The 26365-nt window shown below is 38.7% G+C and overlaps 1 protein-coding gene across 2 annotated transcripts in view; it reads left to right on the top strand.

The window, feature by feature from the left end:
- The window catches only part of LOC126471962 (uncharacterized), a 445209-nt gene extending 421603 nt beyond the window's left edge, over positions 1–23606 (top strand). For both annotated transcript variants that reach the window (XM_050099902.1, XM_050099901.1), the window contains 2 exons: positions 11608–11814; positions 20278–23606. In XM_050099902.1, coding sequence (XP_049955859.1) covers positions 11608–11814; positions 20278–21146 — 1076 coding nt within the window. In that variant the 3' untranslated portion in view covers positions 21147–23606. The remainder of the gene's footprint in view (positions 1–11607; positions 11815–20277) is intronic.
- The last annotated feature ends 2759 nt before the right edge of the window (positions 23607–26365 follow it).

The raw sequence follows: 26365 nt of genomic DNA, 5'->3' as shown, positions 1-26365 counted from the left end.
AAGTGACACAGATCAGATCAGGTGATCAGGATGGTCTGGCTGTAGGTAAATGGCAGCTGATAATTCTAGCATTTCCAAAATGATGCTTCAACAGCTGCTTAACTGTTTCTGCAATGTGCGGAGGTGCACTATCTTGCATAAAAATGATCCCATCCATGATGTCGGAGAGCTGGAATGACATGGTTGCACAAAAGATGCTCATAGGGCTTAAGGGCTTACCAGTGATGGTACAGTTAACAGGAACTGGAAGCACCTGTTTCTGTGAAAAAAATGTGGTCCTATGATGAATGATGCCATTAACCCGCACCACACACTGACCGTTTCAGGATGAAACGGTACTGTTTGATTTGTGTGTGAATTTTCTGCTGTCCATATTCGACAATTCTGTGTATTGACATATCCTGTCACTTGGAAGTAGGCTTTGTCTGTCCACAAGATCTCCCATGGCCAGTGATTGTCCACTTCCATGCGAGCAAGAAATTCTAAAGTGAAGGTTTCTCTTGCTGGCAGATCAACAGGAAGCAACTGGTGCACATGGGTAATTGTGAATGGATACTAAAGAAGAATGTTTCATAGGATTTTACACACCATGCTCATGTGAATGTCCAATGTTCGGGCAATTCTACATGTACTACATGTTTGCACAGCACCACTCATCTCCACCCATATTGCTATGGCTACTACTTCCACTGACATCAAATCAATTCATTGTCTCCCTCTATCAGGTTGCATACCAAAAGAAACCATCTTTTTGAATTTTTGAGTCGAGTCATTTTTGCCAGACACATGGTAGTCAATGGACCAACACCTTTTCTCAAACCCTTCAGTGTCCGGAACTTCTGCAAAAGGATGTGTGCACATTCATCATTCTTGTAATACAGCTTTACAAGGAGAGTGTGATCCTGTGATCCTGCATGGAGACAGTCATGGCTAATCTCGCAGATGCGAAAGGAGTAAAAACCATGTACCCAGCATGTTTATACCAACTTCGATGTGTCGCACGCATGACAGATGTTTTCATTTATGTATTCTGACACGTATAGCGCCATCTGTTGATCAATTTTCACACTATTTTTTTTCTTCTGTCATACGTTTTTCCCCTTCTCTGATTATATTCCATTGCAATTTGATGTCATTCTGAGCAGTGGTGTTATTTCTGCAGTGTTTTGAATGTTTAACTTTAATTATAATCACCCTGTATATGCAGACTGATTTATTTGAATACAATAATCAAAATTCATGATTTGTATTCCCAGTTAGTACCATGATCAATACAATCTACAATGATCTGGAACTTGGCCCACTGTTCAATAACTTTACTCATTGAATCAGCATGGCTCATTACCAACATGAAACAGCAGTATCATGCTTCTACTGTAAAATACACAAGCATCAGCACATCTCTTCTGCAAATTACATTAACTAATAAACTTAATGGAACATCTGCACCAACATTTTGAAGTTAGCTTCAATCATTAGAGACTTCTCAGTAATTTACATGTGTGTTCTGTGCTATAATCATAGCTTTCAGATTTTCACATACAAATTTCCTCCTTCAACACAAAGAAGTCTTAGAATCAAATTGTTCATACACCAATCACATGAACTAAAAATATCTCTTACAACCTCAAATCTTGCTATACTACTAAATGTGTATTCTATTCAATTATAAATTGTTGTATATTCCCTTGTTCTACCTGTTGAGTCACTTCATCATCTACATCCAATTTTATATTAGAAAAAAAAAATCCACTAATTTTTTGTCACCTTACTTGTTTTAGCCATGTCAACTAATTCCCATACTTTATTCTTCTTCAGAGACTCCATTTCTTCTTCCATAGCATTCTTCCTTTTTTCAGAGTCTGCTGTCTACACTGATTCTGGATAATTCCTTGCTGCCTCATGAAGGAGCATCATTCTTGTTCAATATGCAAAACCAGACTGTAATGCAAAGGGTTTTTCAAAATTCCTTGATCACATAAACTGTGGGTTTCATTTGCCTTCATTATTTACTTCTAAATTCCTTTCAACCTTCATTTCAGAACTGCGCAAATACTTGCAAATACTGTTGTTGGCTAAATCGCAGTTAGTGCAGTCCTGTTGATTAATCTCTTCAAAATCAACCCTCTTATGACCAATTATTGTAACACCATTCTTTTCTTCTGCTTCAGATTTATCAATAACAAACTGAGTAACATAATTCAGTGGCTTCAGTGACTGTATGGAATTATATTTCATATTTCTGCATATGTAACCATCATAGTGAGTAGCATGATGAATACAGGGATTAGTGACCACAAGGCAGCTGCTGCTAGGCTGAATACCATAAAACCTACAACCATCAAAAAGAAACACGAAGTATATCTATTTAAAAAAGCTGATTAAAAATGCTATTAACGCTGTTTTAAGAGACAGTCTTCACTCCTTCTGATCTGATCATCTAAATGTAGAAAAGTTGTGGAATGATTTCAAAGAGATAGTATCAACAGCAATTGAGAAATAAATACCACATAAATTAATCAATAAGTGATGGTACTGATATCCCTAGGTACACAAAATGGGTGAGATCGCTGTTGCAGAAGCAGCGAAAAAAGCATGCCAAATTTAAAATAATGCCAGATCCCCAAGACTGGCAAAGTTTAGCAGAAGTTCGAATTACAGAGCGTACTTCACTGTGAGATACTTTTAATAATTTCCACAACAAAACACTGTCTCGAAATCTGGTAGAAAACCCAAAGAGATTCTGGTCATACATAAAGCACACCAGTGGCAAGACACAATCAATACCTTCACTGTCCGATAACAACGGTGAAGTCACTGATGACAGTGCCACTAAAGCAGAGTTATTTCCGAAACTCCTTCAACAAAGAAGATGAAGTAAATATTCCTGAGTTCCAGTCAAGAACAACTCCAAGGTGAGAAACATAAAAGTAGATATCCTGGAGCAGCTTAAATCACTTAATAAAGGCAAGGCTTCCGGTCCAGATTGTATACCAGTCAGGTTCCTCCCAGAGTATGCTGATACAATAACTCCATATTTAGCAATTATATACAACTCCTCACTCTTAGAAAGATCTGTACCTAAAGACTGGAAAATTGCTTGAGTCACAAAAATACCCAAAAAGGGAAGTAGGAGTAATCCATTGAATTACAGGCCCATACCACTAACATCGATTTGCAGTAGGGTTTTGGAACATATGCTGTATCCGAACATTATGAAGTACCTCGAAGAAAATGATTTATTGACACATAGTCAGCATGGATTCAGACAATATCATTTGTGCAAAACACAACTAGCTTTTTATACTCAGGAAGTAATGAGTGCTATCAACAAGGGATGTCAAATTGATTCCATATTTTTAGATTTCAGAAGGCTTTCGACACCGCTCCTCGCAAGCATCTTCTAACCAAACTGCGTGCCTATGGAATATCACCCCAGTTGTGTGACTGTATTCATGATTTCCTGTCAGAAAGGTCGCAGTGTGTAGTAATAGATGGAAAGTCATCAAGTAAAACTGAAGTAATGTCCAGCATTCCCCAAGGAAGTGTTATAGGCCGTCTGTTGTTCCTGATCTATATTAATAGCATAGGAGACAATCTGAGCACCCCTCTTAGATTGTTTACAGATGATGCTGTCATTTACCGTCTTGTGAAGTCATCAGATGACCGAAACGAATTGAAAAATGATTTATGTAAGATATCTGTATGGTGCAAAGTGGCAGTTGATCCTGAATAAAGAAAAGTGTGCAGTTGTTCACATGAATACTAAAAGAAATCCACTAAATTTCAAATATGCAATAAGTCACACAAACCTGAAAGCTGTAAATTCAACTAAATACTTAGGTATTACAATTACAAGTACCTAAATTGGAATGATCACATAGATAGTGTTGCGGGTGGAGCAAACCAAAGACTGCTATTCATTGGCAGAACACTTAAAAGCTGCAACAAATCCATTAAAGAGACTGCTTACACCACACTTGTCCACCCTATTCTGGAGTACTGCTGTGTGTTGTGGGATCCGCATCGGGGGGGGGCTGATGGATGATATCAAAAAAGTTCAAAGAAGGGCAGGTCATTTTGTATTATTGTGAAATAGGGGCGATAGTGCCACAGACGTCATACATGAACTGGAGAGGCAATCATTAAAACAAAGGCATTTGTCATTGCGATGGGATCTTCTCATGAAGTTTCAATCACCAGTTTTCTCCTTCAACTCCTAAAACGTTCTGTTGGCACCCACCTACATAGGAAGCAATCAGGGCTCGCACAGAAAAATTTAAGTGCTCACTTTTCCTGTGTGCTGTTCGAGAGTGGAACAGTAGAGAGACAGCTTGAAGGTGGATCATTGAACCCTCTGCCAGGCACTTTATTGTGAAAAGAAAAGTAATCACGTAGATATAGATGTAGATTTATCAGGAAAATAAAGCTGATGGTCTCAATTTTCATAATGAAACACATATTGGAATACGCCTTACCTGTGATTTATTGATGGTCCCTGAGGGCATGATGCAGCTTTGCTGTACAGTTAAATGATAATGGCGTCCTCTTGGGTAAAATATTCCTGAGGTAAAATAGTCCCCCATTTGGATGTCCGGGTGGGGACTATTCAGGAGGACATTGTTATTAGGAGAAAGAAAACTAGCATTCTACAGATCGGAGTGTGGAATGTCAGATCCCTTAATCGGGCAGGTAGGTTAGAAAATTTAAAAAGGGAAATGGATAGGTTGAAATTACATATAGTGGGAATTAGTGAAGTTCAGTGGCAGGAGGAACAAGACTTTTGGTCAGGTGAATACAGGGTTATAAATACAAAATCAAATAGGGGTAATGCAAGAGTAGGTTTAATAATTAATAAAAAAAATAGGAATGCAGGTAAGCTACTACAAACAGCATAGTGAACGCATTATTGTGGCCAAGATAGACACAAAGCCCATGCCTACTACAGTAGTATAAGTTTATATGCCAACTAGCCCTGCACATGACTAAGAAATTGATGATATGTATGATGAAATAAAAGAAATTATTCAGATAGTGAAGGGAGACGAAAATTTAATAGTCATGGGTGACTGGAATTTGGTAGTAGGAAAAGGAAGAGAAGCAAATGTAGTAGGCGAATATGGAATGGGGGTAAGGAATGAAAGAGGAAGCCGCCTGGTAGAATTTTGCACAGAGCATAACTTAATCATAGCTAACACTTGGTTGAAGAATCATGAAAGAAGGTTGTATACATGGAAGAAGCCTGGAGATAGTAGAAGGTATCAGATAGATTATATAATGGTAAGACAGAGATTTAGGAACCAGGTTTTAAATTATAAGACATTTCTAGGAGCAGATGTGGACTCTGACCACAATCTATTGGTTGTGAACTGTATATTAAAACTGAGAAACTGCAAAAAGTTGGGAATTTGAGGAGATGGGACCTGGATAAACTGACTAAACCAGAGGTTTTACAGAGTTTCAGGGAGAACATAAGGGAACAATTGACAGGAATGGGGGAAAGAATTACAGTAGAAGAAGAATGGGTAGCTCTGAGGGATGAAGTAGTGAAGGCAGCAGAGGACCAAATAGGTAAAAAGACGAGGGTTAGTAGAACTCCTTGGGTAACAGAGTAAATATTGAATTTAACTGATGAAAGGAGAAAATATAAAAACGCAGTAAATGAAGCAGGCAAAAAGGAATATAAATGTCTCAAAAATGAGATCGACAGGAAGTGCAAAATGGCTAGAGGACAAATGCGAGGATGTAGAGGCTTATCTCACTAGGAGTAAGACAGATACTGCCTACAGGAAAATTAAAGAGACCTTTGGAGAAAAGTGAACCACTTGTATGAATATCAAGAGCTCAGATGTAAACCCAGTTCTAAGCAAAGAAGGAAAAGCAGAATGGTGGAAGGAGTATATTGAGAGTCTATACAAGGGTGATGTACTTGAGGACAATATTATGGGAATGGAAGAGGATGTAGATGAAGGTAAAATGGGAGATATGATACTGCGTGAAGAGTTTGACAGAGCACTGAAAGACCTGAGTCAAAGCAAGGCCCCGGGAGTAGACAACATTCCATTATAACTACTGACAGCCTTGGGAGAGCCAGTCCTGACAAAACTCTACCATCTGGTGAGCAAGATGTATGAGACAGGCAAAATACCCTCACATTTCTAGAAGAATATAATAATTCCAATCCCAAAGAAAGCAGGTGTTGGCAGATATGAAAATTATCGATCTATCAGTTTAATAAGTCACAGCTGCAAACTACTAATGTGAATTCTTTACAGACGAATGGAAAAACTTGTAGAAGCTGACCTCGGGGAAGATCAGTTCGGATTCTGTATAAATATTGGAGCACTTGAGGCAATACTGACCCTACGACTTATTTTAGAAGTTAGATTAAGGAAAGGCAAACCTACATTTCTAGTATTTGTAGACTTAGAGAAAGCTTTTGACAATGTTGACTGGAAACTCTCTTTCAAATTCTGAAGGTGGCAGGGGTAAAATACAGGAAGCGAAAGGCTATTTACAATTTGTACAGAAACCAGATGGCAGTTACAAGAGTCGAGGGACATGAAAGGGAAGCAGTGGTTGGGAAGGGAGTGATACAGGGTTGTAGCCTCTCCCTGATGTTATTCAATCTGTATATTGAGCAAGCAGTAAAGAAAACAAAAGAAAAATTCAGAGTAGGTATTAAAATCCATGGAGAAGAAATAAAAACTTTGAGGTTCGCCGATGACATTTTAATTCTGTCAGAGACAGCAAAGAACTTGGAAGAGCAGTTGAACAGAATGGACAGTGTCTTGAAAGGAGGATATAAGATGAACATCAACAAAAGCAAAATTAGGATAATGGAATGTAGTCAAATTAAATCGGGTGATGCTGAGGGAATTAGATTAGGAATGAGACACTTAAAGTAGTAAAGAAGTTTTTCTATTTGGAGAGCAAAATAACTGATAATGGTCGAAGTAGAGAGGATATAAAATGTAGACTGGCAATGGCAAGGAAGGCGTTTCTGAAGAAGAGAAATTTGTTAACATTGAGTATAGATTTAAGTGTCAGGAAGTCGTTTCTGAAAGTATTTGTATGGAGTGTAGCCATGTATGGAAGTGAGGAGTATGAGGAGTTTGTGGCACAACTTGACAAGAAGAACGGACCGGTTGGTAGGACATGTTCTGAGGCATCAAGGGATCACCAATTTGGTATTGGAGGGCAGTATGGAGGGTAAAAATCATAGAGGGAGACCAAGAGATGAATACTCTAAGCAGATTCAGAAGGATGTATGTTGAAGTAGGTACTGGGAGATGAAGAAGCTTGCACAGGATAGAATAGCATGGAGAGCTGCATCAAACCAGTCTCAGGACTGAAGACCACAACAACAACAACATATTGGTGATAGCTTTTTACATGTGGATGCTATTCTGTCTAAACAAATCTTCCTAATAATTTGCCAGGTTGTCCAGCTTTCCTTGCCAGTCAGATCTTCAATCTGCTGCTTTTTGTCTGTCGTTTTCTGCTATTGTGAGGTTGCACAACTTCACACTACAATTTAAAGCATTTAGAATTATTGCACTTCACTAACACAATATTTCGTTATTCTAGGCAGGAACTGTGCTTGGTATAATGTTAGAACATCATATGCCACTTCACATAAAACTGGTATTTGATTCACCAGCTGCATGACAATGAACTGCACTGTGATTTGATATGACATCCATTTGTCAACAACAACATCAAACCTAGAACTATAACAAAAAGTTTGTGTAGCACTAATTGTCATGACTGAAAGGTTATCAAGATGCAACAACACTGCTTCCACAAATATTATTTATTTATTTACATAGTTTACGCCCACATTGGAGCACTAAAATCAAACATAACACAATAGAGCCTATAATGATTAAGTTTAGGTCTTCGCAGTCAGCAATTTCTTCATTTCCCAAAATTTCTTCATTTGCCGTTATCTGCAGAAATGACATACTTCTTCCGTTTTGATGGTTTGAATTTCATCCATGTGTATTTGTTCTTCACAAGCAGTTTCTCTTCTCCGTGTTGAATTTAGTGTGTGGTGATGTTCAGTTCATCCAGATCACTTTGTACTTCTTTAAACCAGTTGTTTTTGGTTTTACTGTTTCAGAAGTAGTCAAAAAGTTTCTTCAAGATTCTTGTATTTGGTAGGCGCAGTGTGCGATTTGTGTTTTTACCAGTGGGGGAGGGGGGGGGGGGTTGTCTTAGGGGGTTAGCATAATTATATATGCTACTAACTTGGACCGTGGTTAAACAGTTATTTATAAATAGATGTTAATGCCAAAACGCATTATTCACATGTATGCACTATCAGAAAAGCCACTCTGTGAGATGTTTTAGTAAACCTTCAAATTTAGATCTCTCCTGAGTTGATCAGGAACCATCATGTTTCAGTTTTTCAAAAAGATGGACAAGAGTATTGTGACTTTCAAGAAAAGCTCGAACAGCAGTAAATGAGGAAGCAACCCAATGTACACAAAAAATATGGCCTAGTTTTAATAGCTGCGAGGATAATTCTTGTGAAACACTTTGTAGTAGTCTCTGATTTTTGGGATTTCAAGAAAACACAGAATATAAGGAATCTAAAAAAACCTGTATACGGTATACATCTGCTACATTATTCATAACATCGTGGACAGCTAATTTCATTTTGTGGTTCATACAATGAACAACCGTTAAATCCTTATGTAAGTGACCACGCAGTAGAGCGGCTATGCCTTTGCAAGGTGCAAGCATTGTTGAGCCACCATTTGCTGCGATACCTACTAGGTGGTTTTTTAGTTCATCATTTGTAATGCCATACTTTTCAAGAGCTGCTAACAGTGTACTGAAAATGCATTCTCCTGTCCCACTTTCTAATTCAACAATGTCAAAAAAATAATCGCAAGCAACTCCCTCAAAGGACAAACGTATATATATTATTAAACAAGTTTTATTGGAAACCGGTGTACTTTCATCCAACATGATACTAAAGTTTGTACCCGATTCTGCAAGGAAGTGAGCAAGATTCTTTTTCATTTCTTCTCCTACAAACATAATGATATTTCGGCATGCATGGTCAGAATGAAGCATACTACCAACTGATAAACCATTAAGCTTTTGTAGTTCGATTACTGCAGGATACAATTTGAATGATAATTTCTGTTTAGCTATTACATATGCAGATCTGAACAACGAAGCAGTTGCGATTACTTTTTCTTGATGCCGCTTTCCCCACAACTTTGCACTTCAATGACGCATTTTTCTAAACTTTTCTTTTCTTTTATACTCATGATTTCTATGCACTTCATGTGTGATTTGCACTTTGCATGATCCCCAATATTATCATTTAGTTTTTTGGCGTTATTAGCAGAAACACCAGCTAAAAATGCGTTATCGATACGCACACGTTCACTGCTTTCCAGCTTAAGTTCATGAACTTGTGAACACACTATGCATATTACTAAGTTTTTGTCATTTACGGACAGCCACGGCTTAGTCTTTTGCCAATTTTGAAAAAGTGATAAGGCAACACAATTTCCTACTATAATCTCAAGAGTACTGTTACTCCCATTCCTACCTTGAGAGGTGTCACAGTTTTCAGTCACTGGAGATTCAGTCTCTTCCCCTGTATTAGCACCATCATTACCATTTTCTTTTTTACATTCACGGTCTATTTTAACTCTTTTAGCACCACTGTTAGTATCCTGACTGTCAGAGTTTGTACACGTATCAGGTAATGCACTGCTCTTAAGAAAATCAGAAATTTTGCTTTGTTTGAATGGCATCCTGAAATTCCATAGTTCTTACAGGCCTGGACACACTCAACTCACTAATGAAGCTACTGAAGTGGGAACGTGTGAAGATCTCCGTGTGTTTGGCAGATGCAAGGCAACGAACGAACAGCACCAATGAATTTGGAGTATGTGATGCTGGGGAGCTTGTGTTAAGCTCCACCCACGTGGTTCATGGCTAGCGAGGTCGACTGTCCGATCCTGTCTGACCAGTACCGTTGCTCACTTTGCACTACTTTGTGCTTTCGTCCCAGGAGCATTAGTCCATGCCATACCGTTGCCAAAAGGTGGCCTAACAGTAAATGTTCGCACAGGTACCGGACTGGTCACCACCCTGTGTCAGAGCCCAGGGTGGGAATTTCAGCCCCCAGCTCACCCAACTCTGCGGTATGACTGCTGCGGCATGACTGCCACACTACTTCCCTCGCAAGCTCGCAAGTAAACGGATGACGCACCTTAGACAAAAGCAACAATGACAACATGATAATGATGATTTAGTTCTAAAGGTTTTGAAATGCTTGACTACTACATGCATGGAGAGCTGCATCAAATCAGTCTCTGGACTGAAGACGACAACAATAACTACTAGGTAACACTTTTTCAAAATTAATAAGCAAACATATTAATAGTATTAATAGTAAGACTGTATTAAAACTTTCAGTGTTTGGCTCCACAAATTTAAATTATATGTAAAGTTTTACTCCAGTGCATGGGAAATAAACATCCTAGGTTGGGATGCATAAACTAAAACCAGAGGAGGGGATGGTCTGATGCAGGGAGGGGGAAATCCCTCCCCCCAATCCTTCCCCCCCCCCCCCCCACCCCCCACCCCCAGGAAATCACACACTGGGTAGGCGAGATATGTGGCTGAAAAATGCAATCTTTCTTTTCTGCATTGTATCAATAATGGATTCACTTTCTTTATTCACTACTGAATTGAGCAAAAGTCTCCACTGCTCATTAACTTGATGTTTCTTACTGATAATTGTTCAGAGTATTCTTCTATCAACTTTCTGCAATTTGTCAGTTGCTGCTAGTTTCACTTGGATATGTTGCTTCTGGTTTAAAGATGGAGGAGTAATGTTGAAATTTAGCATTTATTGAGAGAGATCATTTTTTGTAGGTGGTTCTCTGCACTTGCTGAAGTTTTAATGTTCTACTATCTATTGAAACTCTTTCATTAACATTCCAGGTAATAATCTCACCAAGATATTTAAACTTCCACAAATAACTGAAAATAGAATTCAGAATTTCTGCTTTTACTTTGCCACCATATTTTCACCATTCCTGATGATGATGGTGGTGCTGGTAACCTAATTATTATAGTGTTTAATTGTTTAGTTTTGCAACATCTCTTTATTTTGGCATTGTTCGCTGTAATGTAATGATAGAGGGCGGAGATAAACAAGGAAAAAAGCTACAGGAGAAAACTACTCTTGCTGAGTGACACTTTGTTGTTTGATTCTGTTGGATTAAACTCTTCTTTGCCATAATTATGAATGTAGTTCTATGCATGTCTCAGTTAATAAACATTCCCACAAAAGCAGAAAGCTCTGGAGCACACATTTATTTTTAATATCATGTTTTATTTTATTTTCTGTTACCAGATTTAATTTCAGCAACAATTATATGACATCTGACTGGTGCATGGAAATATTTCATGTACAAATAGAAAGATTTAACTGTTAATTATTGCTGATGAAATTGCATTCATGCTATGTTTATGCCAGTAAAGTAACTAATTAGAAAGTTACAATTAATGTAAATTACTTTCATTTCCAAATCTACTACTTTGTGAAAAAGCTGCTGAATGTTGCAGAAAGATGTCTCTCAGATGGCCATGAGTATCGGCATGGAGCAGTGGTACCCGGTGGAACTAGGTGCTCTACGTGTGCATGTTACTTTGGCGAAATTCTTTGCCAGTTATCACCAGCAGCAGCATGCCCTCCTCCTCCACCAGGCTGCCGTACTACACCAACAGCAACTCATCTTGATCTTAATACATGTTGCCCTAGGGTACTTTGTGGTGAGTATTAAAAATGCAAAATTTCAATCTCTCTTCTTATATGCAAGAAAGGGAACCATCAATTACGCCCATATTGGCAGTATTTTAAATAAAGGATAATTAATTGAAACCCTCAGCTGCCGACAGGTGTTGTTGACATATCTCGATGGGGAGAGCTGAAAATGTGTGGCCTGACTGGGACTTGAACCCGAGATCTCCTGCTTACATGGCAGATGCTCTATTCGTCTGAGCCACCGAGGACACAGAGGAATAGCGTGACTGCAGGGACTTATCCCTTGCATGCCTCCCGTGAGACCTACCTTCCCAACTGTCCACAATCTACATACGTAATGTACCTAATAGATATTTGCTCATCCACTCATTACTCGCACACACAAAGGTGATGATTCACGTAAGAGTTTGGGCAACCTGTGCCCATTCGCACAGACGAAGGTCAATGGCTGGGTAGCCTTTAAATACACTCCTGGAAATTGAAATAAGAACACCGTGAATTCATTGTCCCAGGAAGGGGAAACTTTATTGACACATTCCTGGGGTCAGATATATCACATGATCACACTGACAGGACCACAGGCATATAGACACAGGCAACAGAGCATGCACAATGTCGGCACTAGTACAGTGTATATCCACCTTTTGCAGCAATGCAGGCTGCTATTCTCCCATGGAGACGATCGTAGAGATGCTGGATGTAGTCCTGTGGAACGGCTTGCCATGCCATTTCCACCTGGCGCCTCAGTTGGACCAGCGTTCGTGCTGGACGTGCAGACCGCGTGAGACGACGCTTCATCCAGTCCCAAACATGCTCAATGGGGGACAGATCCGGAGATCTTGCTGGCCAGGGTAGTTGACTTACACCCTCTACAGCACGTTGGGTGGCACGGGATACATGCGGACGTGCATTGTCCTGTTGGAACAGCAAGTTCCCTTGCCGGTCTAGGAATGGTAGAACGATGGGTTCGATGACGGTTTGGATGTACCGTGCACTATTCAGTGTCCCCTCGACGATCACCAGTGGTGTTCGGCCAGTGTAGGAGATCGCTCCCCACACCATGATACCGGGTGTTGGCCCTGTCTGCCCCGGTCGTATGCAGTCCTGATTGTGGCGCTCACCTGCACGGTGCCAAACACGCATATGACCATCATTGGCACCAAGGCAGAAGCGACTCTCATCGCTGAAGACGACATGTCTCCATTCGTCCCTCCATTCACGCCTGTCGCGACACCACTGGAGGCGGGCTGCACGATGTTGGGGCGTGAGTGGAAGACGACCTAACGGTGTGCGGGACCGTAGCCCAGCTTCATGGAGACGGTTGCGAATGGTCCTCACCGATACCCCAGGAGCAACAGTGTCCCTAATTTGCTGGGAAGTGGCGGTGCGGTTCCCTACGGCACTGCGTAGGATCCTACGGTCTTGGCGTGCATCCGTGCGTCGCTGCGGTCCGGTCCCAGGTCGACGGGCACGTGCACCTTCCGCCGACCACTGGCGACAACATCGATGTACTGTGGAGACCTCACGCCCCACGTGTTGAGCAATTCGGCGGTACGTCCACCCGGCCTCCCGCATGCCCACTATACGCCCTCGCTCAAAGTCCGTCAACTGCACATAAGGTTCACGTCCATGCTGTCGCGGCATGCTACCAGTGTTAAAGACTGCGATGAAGCTCTGTATGCCACGGCAAACTGGCTGACACTGACGGCGGCGGTGCACAAATGCTGCGCAGCTAGCGCCATTCGACGTCCAACACCGCGGTTCCTGGTGTGTCCGCTGTGCCGTGCGTGTGATCATTGCTTGTACAGCCCTCTCGCAGTGTCCGGAGCAAGTATGGTGGGTCTGACACACCGGTGTCAATGTGTTCTTTTTTCCATTTCCAGGAGTGTATGTATATAAAGATAGTAACTGTTCTTGACTGAACAGGTACCATTGATGACATTTTCAGCTGTCCCCAACAAGGTATATCAACAACACCTGTCGGCAGCTGGGGGTTTCAATTGTTGTTGTTGTTGTGGTCTTCAGTTCTGAGACTGGTTTGATGCAGCTCTCCATGCTACTCTAACCTGTGCAAGCTTCTTCCTCTCCCAGTACCTACTGCAACCTACATCCTTCTGAATCTGCTTAGTGTAGTCATCTCTTGGTCTCCCTCTACGATTTTTACCCTCCACGCTGCCCTCCAATGCTAAATTTGTGATTCCTTGATGCTTCAAAACATGTCCTACCAACCGATCCCTTCTTCTAGTCAAGTTGTGCCACAAACTTCTCTTCTCCCCAATCCTATTCAATACCTCCTCATTAGTTACGTGATCTACCCACCTTATCTTCAGCATTCTTCTGTAGCACCACATTTCGAAAGCTTCTATTCTCTTCTTGTCCAAACTGGTTATCGTCCATGTTTCACTTCCATACATGGCTACACTCCATACAAATACTTTCAGAAACGACTTCCTGACACTTAAATCTACACTCGATGTAAACAAACTTCTCTTCTTCAGAAACGATTTCCTTGCCATTGCCAGTCTACATTTTATATCCTCTCTACTTCGACCATCATCAGTTATTTTACTCCCTAAATAGCAAAACTCCTTTACTACTTTAAGTGTCTCATTTCCTAATCTAATCCCCTCAGCATCACTCGATTTAATTTGACTACATTCCATTATCCTAATTTTGCTTTTGTTGATGTTCATCTTATATCCTCCTTTCAAGACACTGTCCATTCTGTTCAACTGCTCTTCCAAGTCCTTTGCTGTCTCTGACAGAATTACAATGTCATCGGTGAACCTCAAAGTTTTTACTTCTTCTCCATAAATTTTAATACCTACTCTGAATTTTTCTTTTTTTTCCTTTACTGCTTGCTCAATATACAGATTGAATAACATCGGGGAGAGGCTACAACCCTGTCTCACTCCTTGCCCAACCACTGCTTCCCTTTCGTGCCCCTCGACTCTTATAACTGCCATCTGGTTTCTGTACAAATTGTAAATAGCCTTTCGCTCCCTGTATTTTACCCCTGCCACCTTCAGAATTTGAAAGAGAGTATTCCAGTTAACGTTGTCAAAAGCTTTCTCTAAGTCTACAAATGCTAGAAACGTAGGTTTGCCTTTTCTTAATCTGTCTTCTAAGATAAGTCGTAAGGTTAGTATTGCCTCACGTGTTCCAACATTTCTACGGAATCCAAACTGATCTTCCCCGAGGTCCGCTTCTACCAGTTTTTCCATTCGTCTGTAAAGAATTCACATTAGTATTTTGCAGCTGTGACTTATTAAACTGATAGTTCTGTAATTTTCACATCTGTCAACACCTGCTTTCTTTGGCATTGGAATTATTATATTCTTCTTGAAGTCTGTGGGTATTTCGCCTGTCTCATACATCTTGCTCACCAGATGGTAGAGTTTTGTCAGGACTGGCTCTCCCAAGGCTGTCAGTAGTTATAATGGAATGTTGTCTACTCCCGGGGCCTTGCTTTGACTCAGGTCTTTCAGTGCTCTGTCAAACTCTTCACGCAGTATCATATCTCCCATTTTACCTTCATCTACATCCTCTTCCATTCCCATAATATTGTCCTCAAGTACATCACCCTTGTATAGACTCTCAATATACTCCTTCCACCATTCTGCTTTTCCTTCTTTGCTTAGAACTGGGTTTACATCTGAGCTCTTGATATTCATACAAGTGGTTCACTTTTCTCCAAAGGTCTCTTTAATTTTCCTGTAGGCAGTATCTGTCTTACTCCTAGTGAGATAAGCCTCTACATCCTCGCATTTGTCCTCTAGCCATTTTGCACTTCCTGTCGATCTCATTTTTGAGACATTTATATTCCTTTTTGCCTGCTTCATTTACTGCGTTTTTATATTTTCTCCTTTCATCAGTTAAATTCAATATTTACTCTGTTACCCAAGGAGTTCTACTAACCCTCGTCTTTTTACCTATTTGGTCCTCTGCTGCCTTCACTACTTCATCCCTCAGAGCTACCCATTCTTCTTCTACTGTATTTCTTTCCCCCATTCCTGTCAATTGTTCCCTTATGCTCTCCCTGAAACTCTCTACAACCTCTGGTTCATTCAGTTTATCCAGGTCCCATCTCCTTAAATTCCCACCTTTTTGCAGTTTCTTCAGTTTCAATCTGCAGTTCATAACCAATAGATTGTGGTCAGAATCCACATCTGCCCCTGGAAATGTCTTACAATTTAAAACCTGGTTCCTAAATCTGTGTCTTACCATTACATAATCTATCTGATACCTTTTAGTATCTCCAGGATTCTTCCAGGTATACAACCTTCTTTTATGATTCTTGAACCAAGTGTTAGCTATGATTAAGTTATGCTCTGTGCAAAATTCTACCAGGCGGCTTCCTCTTTCATTTCTTCCCCCCAATCCATATTCGCCTACTATGTTTCCTTCTCTCCCTTTTCCTACTGACGAATTCCAGTCACCCATGACTATTAAATTTTCGTGTCCCTTCACTACCTGAATAATTTCTTTTATCTCGTCATACATTTCATCAATTTCTTCATCATCTGCAGAGCTAGTTGGCATATAAACTTATACTACTGTAGTAGGCATGGGCTTTGTGTCTATCTTGGCCACAATAATGCGTTCAAATTATCATTTATTCTAGAGAAGCTGCACGGTCATCAATGGTATCTGTTCTTTCGAGAACAGTTACTGTCTTCATATATATAGTTACAGGCTACCCAGCCACTGACCTTCATCTGTGCGAATGCACACAGGTTGCCCAAACTCTTACGGGAATCATTGCCTTAGTGTTCGTGAGTAATGAGTGGGTGGGCAAATATCTACTAGATACATTACGTATGTGGATTGTGGACAGTTGGGAATGTAGGTCTCACAGGAGGCGTGCAAGGGATAATTCACTGCAGTAATATTATTCATCTGTGTCCTCTGTGACTCAGATAGATAGAGCGTCTGCCATGTAAGCAGGAGATCCCGTGTTCAAGTCCCAATCAGGGCACATATTTTCAGCTGTCCCCATCGAGGTATATCAACAACACCTGTCGGCACCTGCGGGTTTCAATTAATTATCATTTATTCTAGAGAAGCTGCACGATCAATAATGGTATCTGTACTATCAAAAACAATTACTATCTTCATATATGCATTTTAAATAGATAGTTTTTTCCCACAGTGTTATGGGGGTAAATTTGTCTAGTGTTACTACAAGATGACCAGACCCTATCTACATCTCCATCTATACTCCACAAACTACCGTCAAGTGTATGGCAAAGATCACATCCCATTGTACCAGTTACTAGGGTTTCTTTCCATTCCATTCAAATATGGAGCATGGGAAGAATGACTGTTTAAGTACCTCAGCGTGTGCTGCAGTTAACCTAATCTTGTCCTCAAGATTCCTACAGAAGTGGTACACATTGGGTAAATTATATTCTTAGAGACATCATTGAAAAATGGTTCCTGAAACTTTGTACATAGTGTTTCTCAATAGAGTTCACATCTATCTTCATGAGTCCGCCAGTTCAGTTTCTTCAGCATCTCTGTGACATTGTCATGGGTTCCACCCAATTGAGCAATATTCTAGGATGGGTCATATGAATGGTTTTCAAGAAATTGTCTTTGTAGGCTTATTGCATTTCCCCAGTATTCTACCAGTAAACTGAAGTCTGCCACCTGTTTTACCCTGACTGAGCCTATGTGATCATTCGATTTTGTATACATCCATGTCTTTGCATGAATTAACTGATTCCAGTGGGACCAACTGGTGCTATAGTCACTGGACACATCACCCATATCTCATGACATAAACCAGGAGTTACACCTTTTAAGTATTCTTCTGTAGGTTTATTCCTGGTGGTTCTTATACCATCTTTCATGGAGTTTTTCATGTTCATATATGGGGTATTTTAGGTGTATTGATACATGCTTTTTGGCAGTAGTTATGACATTTTGTATATGCTTTCCTATCCTTTACATCTTAAATCTTCATGTTTTTAGTTTTCATTTTCGAGTATAGTAGCTTAGGACAGGAACCCCCCCCCCCCCCCCCCCCCAGCTGTTTAGTATGTCTGTTTTTCACTGTACTTCCAGATAATCTGATGATGCCCTACCTGGCTGAAATGCATAATTTTTGAGCCAATAAAGAGCATCATTCAACCTTGGAGTGTCTTTTAATATTGATCAAAATAAAGTAATGAAGGTCAATGGCTGACAATCAAATTCCTGGATGTCTCCAATGCAGAGGCCAAGTCCTGACAATGATGAAGGCAGGCATTGGTGGCTTTGTTGATTGGTACGTGATGTGGCACACCATCGCACAAAGCAAGGGTTCCGATTGGGCTCTGATTGTGGAACTCCAGATGCAGTCCATACTCAGCAACAGAATGCATCTCTGAGCAACTTTGCTCACCTTAAATACCCAGGCCATGCAGAGATACTAGAGAAACTACTTGCACTGCCACCTGATGGCCTAGGCAGTGTGCACAACTGAACTCTGTAGGTTGCTAAAGTAACCCATTCAAGATTAGATCACCTGATATACCTTTGCTGTGAGAAGGGCTGCTGATCTGCAGGGTGTAAAGCCCATACACAGCACAGCATTGATTTGCAGATATATTCTTCATTTCCCCTTTTCTTTGCCTCTTTAATATCTTTGTGGTAGGTCTTACTGTATTCTTTGATATAATTTTGCATTTTTAATAATATTTTTTTGTTTTTTTTAATATGAATCTAGAAATCATTTCCTTGCACTGGAGATTTTTATCCCCTTAGTAATCAAACTTTTGTTTCTCATTGGTTTTAATTTACCCTGCTTTAGTGGGAAGAATATGTCAAAATAGTACTTATATGATCCATGAAAGTTATCAAACGTTCTATTTACATCTGTTTCATTGAACACTTCATCCCATGTTTCTCGGCTTAACATGTTGCAAAAGTTTGCTACATTGCCTTCACTGAAATCCCTGCACTCAGTTATTTTAATGGGAGATATTTTCTCTGAAAATAATTCCAGTGATAACAAGACAGCCTCATGATCACTGTATCCCATCTTAACTTTGACAATACAACATACAAGTAACAAGCACATTTATCTTTAAAACTAATAAAACTGCATGATTCCTCTGCGTCAATACTGAAATTACAGACTCAGTTTCTTTTACTTGTTTTGAGGTTACAATAACAAAGCTTTAAAAACTTTGACTTATAAGGCTACAAGGGAATTAACAGTGTGTTCTACCATCTGTAGCACTGTCCTTCACACTGTGCAGTTGGGATGAGATTTACCAGGACTTTGGGAATTTGTCTGTATTGGCAACTGTTTCAAAAAAGGCAAGCAAGATTGGTTGTGAGGTACATAAGGATTTAATAGCTAAATTTCTTTTCTTTTCTTTTCTTTTCTTTTTTAAAAAAGAACCTTTGGATATGGGCTATTTGCATAAGAGTATATAGGTACGGAAGAATGTATATGTTTCTTGTATGTGTGTGTATCTTCTGTTATATTGTATTGTAACTGCTTGTATGTCTGTCTATCAACACACATTCACCAATGCAAAAATAAATGCAGTTCTGCTATTAAGAAAGACACAATGACAGGAGCAAAACTGTCATTTAAGTACTCTCACAAGCACATGTAGGTAATTATTCAGAGACAAATAATTTTCTTCGGAATATATTTTTTTAATAGCTGCTAGAAAATTTCTTTTTTCAAAATAGTATTTTTTTGTGTACAAGAAGATCTTCTATTCTTTTGATCTCTTCTGCTCTCTTCACTTTTCTGTCATTTCTTAAAGAGCCAGTTACAGTGGTTTGGGCTCAAAAAGATTTTGTATCAGAAATTATCCCTACATTTCTAGGTTCCTGATATTTGAAGGTTTAATGGCCAAAAGCTTGAGTGATTGCAGATCATTATTGCTGATCTGTATCATTTTATTGCTCATATGGAGAAACATTATTAAAATGGTCTCATGATGTTGGTTTTACAGTAAATTTATGATAGTTACTTTTTAAGACCTTTGAAACCAAATTCATAATTAAAATGAGTGCTTACTGATTTCAGTTTCTTGCACACTAAAGCTTTGTTTTTTCCTAGTCAAAGGCCAATTTCCAAAGAACTACATCCCTCTTCTTTCATCTTGCCACAGTGGTCCTGCCTTCCACTGCCAAGAGTTCATGGCTGTAAAGTTCTCTTGCGATTAGTGACTAAACAATGATAAATGAATTCATGCACACAGGCTTGTACACTACAAACATTTATGTGCAGAAATATACAGTCTATTCAATGGGGAATTGATTAATTTTAGACTTAAGATCTCAGTGTTTTTTAATTATGGTTTTTTATGTTAAGCTAACACATCCTTTAGTTATCTATGTCGTTTACTAGGAGAGACAAATTAAGTGATGTTTGCAGCATGAGAGCAAGGTGGTAAGAGTATGAACAAAGTCTCAATTTTATTGGTGTCTTCACTCTTTGATACTATTTGTAATACTTGCAGGTGATATGAGTTCGCCAACAACAGCTGTAGACATACCACAGCTACCTGCACCCCCCATAAAACCAAATATCATACCAGGAGTGACACGGAAGCCTGTAACTGTGGCATCTGGTGTTGTGACACCTGACCCATTTCGTGATGTTATTCGTACGGAACCAGCACCTGATCTCCCGGCCCTCATTGGTGATATGATGTTACTTGACCTACGCACATCTACAACTCCAATGCCAATTATTACCAGTGAGACTCCTGCAACTGATAAATCATCAGAACAGCATGAAACATCAAGTCCAAGAAGTAACATCACTCTTGAAAAATTACCTTTTCTATTAACAGGTCCTGGCCCAGTTAATGATAGCTCGAAAAATGAAACAGAAATGAAAGATGAAGATGATTCAGCTCATTTATTTGATAGTGTCTTGCAGTTTCTCTTCCCTGTTGATTCACCTAATGTTTCAACAAAGATGTCTCCAAACATGTTTAATGCTTCAAAGCCTCCATCACTGATTACAATAAGTAAAAACCACAGTAATATAAATACTATGAATTTAAATAATTTACATAACGTCAGTGACTCATCAGAAATGTCAGCTGTTTTCATTACTGATTCTAGTACCCACAAAAGAGAAAAAAATGAAAATGATAAAGACATGTTAACAACATTGCCAAATGGATCACTAACAACTACTGACCAGCCACAAATACTGTCTGCAGACCCAGGTGCTGCCTCAGGTTTGCTGAAACTGGCTGGGTGCAATATCTATGGACGCATGTATCGTGTTGGTCGTATTATTTCTGAACTGTCAGGTCCATGTCTGGAGTGCATGTGTACTGAAGTTGGGGTTCAATGCAGACCACTTGACTGCTGACATAACGTCTTTCTTTAGTGTCAGTGTAAAGCAGCATAAGACTTATGACAGCAGGTGCATAAGAACTACACATTATAATGTTCACTCAGATGGGCTCACTATTGTATGTTACTGTGCACATGGTTTTGAATATTTTATCTGTAAATTTAGTACAAGAGTTTCATGTAGATAAACAAATACTTCTGAGGAGAGAGATTCCAGAATTGCAAATAAACTATAGCTGCGCTACATATCTGCAGAAGTTCCATTTTTTTTTACTTGCTTAGAAATTTCTTACATTATAGCATCTTATATTAATATAGCATAATATGTGTTACAAAAACAATGAGAGGTAACACATTTGCTCACATCTGCAACTTTTTTAAAATGTCATTAAGGCTCTAGCATTCATAACATATTTGTGGCAAAATAAAAGTATTAACAACAATTTTACAATATTTAGTACTTTTTAAGTAATCTGTATTTGAACCTAAAGTATGGAAAATCATCAAATCTTGATTTGTTTTTGGGATAAGTGAGTCCACTGAGAACATTTTTGTAGTCATGTCATATAATGACATACGCTAATTTATTTTTTAATATATGTGCATTCACAGTCCTGCATTTCATTCAAGAAAGAGCTTTTATATTTGTTGCATTTTAGCATTTTAGTGAAAATTTGTTAGATAAAAGTCTGCAGATTTCATCTGGCCTAGTATTTACAAACAGTTAAAAGAGCATTTCACTTTGTAAAGAAGCCCATTCAGCAAGGGAAAGAAATGCATCTTTTTATGTGAATATACATGCACCTCATATTTTCCACCATTGACAGGCCTCACCCACCGAATTTACTTGTATGCAGGAAATGTGATTACAGTATTACCTCAGTCCAGTTATATCTATTTGAGATAAAAAATCTTGTCACTAACCTTAATAACACCATCAGTTCTTGCCACAGCATTCTTGTCATTCCTTCATACCATGAAAATTGCGTAATCTGTTTAGTAAAGTACTATATCACACATGTACAAATAACAAAAAGACCTTCTTTCATCAAGACTGTAACATTTTTATGATACTGTGTTTAAACTTTTATTTAAATTATAATATGTAGATATTAAGTTCTTCCAGTCTTTTGAGAATGTGTCCACTTTGCTTTGTTATAAAAGGAATTGAGATGTTCAAACCAATCCAAAATTCTTTATGTAATCTTTAAATATAGTAAGGAAAGTTCTGGCAAAATGTAAATACTTTAGGAGTAAAGGAGACCACTCGCCAAATACCATAAGATTGAGTCATCAACAAAAACACACCAAAGAAGAAGAATACTTGCTAGCTTTTGGAAAAAATCCTTTGTTGAGTTAGAGTACAACACACACACACACACACACACACACACACACACACACACACACACACCACACACCAGTACCCTATGTTGTTCTGGCTGGACACTCGGTCAGCACAATGTTGGCACACCGATGTGCACGCCTGTGTGTGTGTGTGTGTGTGTGTGTGTGTGTGTGTGTGTGTTTGAGATTTGTACTACAAAGGATTTATTCGGAATGCTAGCAAGTTTTCTTTTTACTTTGTGTGTGCCCGTAGACAGCTCAAGGCACATGCTATTCAATGAGTGGACTCCTTTACTCCTAAAGTATTTACTTAATCTGTGATATTTATGGAATATATAATTTAATTTTTTCAAGATCACTGGAACTGAATGTAGCTTTATATTCCTCTTTTAGCTTAACCAAGCAACACATTTGTTCAAAATGTTCTCTTGGTGCCATTTAGCTCATTATAATTTTTAAAATAAAATGTGTTGGCAATGAATAACATTATGGCTTGGTTACTTATTTGCATGAGTATTGTAAAGTAATTTATAGGTGAGATAATGTGATAATATTATTCTTATTTAGGTTTCTAAAGTAGAATATCAGAATATGCATTTCATAGAGCACTGTGGACATATTTTGCTGTAATATTTAAATATCCAAAGTGTTACTTAGTGATAGACTTATATTTATCATGAAGAGGTGATAAAAGGTGCCAAACAGAGGCTTTAATTAATTATACAGAATAAATGGAGAACTCTCAAAGGAAGTTCTTGGTTTTGTGTTTCCATGTTGTCTTGTTGATTTTTGTTACATTATTTTGTAATGCTTTTTGGTGTGTGTGTAGACTTATTAAATAGTAAACATTGCAAGTAATTAGTTCTTAAAGTGAGTGCTGTGACAGGTTAGGCACTTTAGTAAAATAAAGCAATAGTTTATGGAGAAATGTCATTCATTGGTGCAAATTAACTATTTGCAACTCTGACCATCATAATTATTAGTTCTGTAAGACCCTCCATAATAAAAGAAGAAGAAGAAAAAGCTTTTAAAAGTAATATGCGCACATGAGATTAATTGCATAATAGTGTATTCTTAATGTATTTATGTTTTTTTGGATGATGATTGTTCAAATTATAACAAAAAATAAACTGAGTGAAAAAACTGATAGTAACAAAAATGAGTCCTAAACATTTACTTTTCATACACCCAACTCTTAATGCATGCTCAGGTCCTTGTCTGATAGTGTTATTACATAATGTTTTATGGTGTGCTCTTACTTTCCATTTACCAAGTCTTTAATTTGCTGTTTCTTTTGTTGTTTCTTGTAACGTACCATAACTAAAGGATCACATCGAAGAAAACTCTTTGCTGCCTGTGAAGAGACTGCCGTTTCCTTCCTTTAGAAATATACTGAAGTTTATGAGAGTAGAAATAACTATAGTACCTAAGAAACAATCAGTATCACTGTTACTATAAGAATCGATGAAGCTATTACTACAGAGGCGTTTGTAAAAAATGTTACTTCCATGAGCATTAGATTTTTTGTTTGTTTCACTCCTGACACAAAATAAAATTGCTTTTATTTTAATCACCTAAAAAGCATTTTGTGCAGGCAAGGACAATGATGGCTGAAATGCAGAGAATAACAAGAGCCTCTACAGACGGCACAAAATGTACAAGTTTTTCGATGTGACACTGACAGGTTTAATGACACTCTCCCACTTGCGTGTGACTACCTGAGACTATGCACTTTCGTGAGGAACACTTAATGTTTTGACTATTGAGTAGTGCGTCAGAAATAATGATTCTGTTATTACTTTGCAGTATGTTTCTGGGAGATTGTTGTTATATTTAATGGGGGTGATCTCTGGCTATTAATAAGTGTCCTTTTTAAATTATTTCACATAACAGAATTAGTGGAATTAGATATGATGAGAATATTAGCTAGTTAAATTTGGAAGTCTTGGACTATGGAAAATGTAGAGCTAATTAGAAAAACAATTCTTGAGAGTTTTCAACATTCCATTAAGCATTATGCTCTAACTTCAGACTTGTCTCATATCAAATTCTACAATGCCAGTTGAAATTCCACTCATTGAAGATTCTGAGTATACAAAAGTTTCTTGAATATTATGTTGTCCAATGTAAACAATTTTTGAACAAATTCTTTGAATTCTAGCATTCTGAGGTATCAGCTTGATGAAAATCTGTGAGGTAAGTGTCCATTTTGATAATAGTATGAATAAAGGAAATTGGAAATCATATATGCTGGGTGTTCTGCAGCTTGTAGTTATCTGTTAAACATGCCTTGCAATCAAATATTTTTACATGGAGCTCACAGTGTACAGAAACATGTCTTTTAACAAACAAAACTGGTGACTAAGTCAATGTTAAGTACGAAAATTATAGTAGAGGCATCTTGCATTGGGTGCAAGGGTACCATATGATAGTTTGTAGAGGGTGGGGGGTGGGGGGAGGGAGGGGGGGTTGGGGAGAAAAACAGAACAACACCTGAATATAAAATATTTTTTCCTGGCTTTGAGAGTGGGCTGGGGGGAGGGGAAAAGAGGGCTGCAGTGCCTGTTGTCTAGATGTATGGGCATCCTGGATTTGGTGTGGTGTTTGTATGAGAAGATCACTGGAGTGTACTTCTCCTGAAAAAGAAGTTTTAAACTAACAATGACTTCAAGGTACTTGGCTGATAAGCCTTTCAACTTTCAGTGTATAAGACTTTACGTGCTATGGTTGAACACTGCTGCAATGTTCTTTCAGTAAAGAACCAACATTCACAAATTTTCTGAAAAGTAGTCCCCAACCCACACATATACCATCACATTTGGAAATCTTTCGTAATAGGAAAGCTGAACTTCACCGTTTGCAAATACACAGGAGCTGTGCCAGAAGAATGATAATATATCTAATGAAGAACTTTGAGGAGAATCCCACAGATTTCCAAACAGCAAGGAGGGTATAATTTCTCCAGGATGACGTATTTTCAGCAGTTAATTTCATGTAGTGAAGAGTTTTGAAGTGAAAAAGAGAATAATACTGACAATAGCAGACCAGCCTTTTCCTGCGTGTGTTCCACACATTTATGCAGTTAAATATAAGATGAACATGACAATCAGGAAACACAGTGTAAGGTATAATTCAGTTATAACAACAAAACAGTAGAGTACGGAAGTACGCTGTTCTGGATGTATACTGAACCATCAAAAGTTATTGCAAAGGCTTACATGTAGTATGTAATAACAATCCAACAATAGCTCTCGGAAATAGGTTGTTACAACACTGCAAACTCACTTTTAAGTTCTACTGACCCTGAAGTAATCAATCTGTTATGCAAACAGTAAGCATATTATTCTACTTATACAAACATTAGTTTTTGTAGAACATAAAGTACTACACATCAAAATGGTTGCTCAATTATTAGAAAAGTTAGTGGATGATCATCAATTATTATGGCATAGGCAAAGAAGATGTGCCTTTAGCAGGATATAACAATACATGCCTCACCATTTTGAACTTATACCCATGTTTGATTGCTGAGATAACTCTCTGATTATGTCTTCCTCAAGGCTACGCTATTAAAAAGTGCATTTGCCGCCTGTCTAATAATTCCACACCAATAGCACTGTACCTGGAGCTTCTTTTATTTGCTGTGTTCAGAGTCCAGTGTTGTCAGGTCCAAATTATTTTTTTCCTCCTCATTTCTTACCTTATTGGTCCACCAAAGTTCCAACATTTATCTGTAACACCACATCTCAAATGCTTTGATTCCCACAGTCCATGTTTCACTACCATACAATGCTGTGCTCCAATATACATTCTCAGGAATTTTTTCCTCAAATTAAGGACTACATTTGAGCCTAGCAGACTTCTCTTGGCCAGGAATGCCCTTTTTTT

This window comes from Schistocerca serialis, chromosome 1, assembly GCF_023864345.2.
Source record: "Schistocerca serialis cubense isolate TAMUIC-IGC-003099 chromosome 1, iqSchSeri2.2, whole genome shotgun sequence".
NCBI classification, from domain to species: Eukaryota; Metazoa; Arthropoda; class Insecta; order Orthoptera; family Acrididae; genus Schistocerca; species Schistocerca serialis.
Note: the sequence above shows the minus strand (reverse complement) of the source record. Positions and strands in the feature narration are given on the sequence as shown.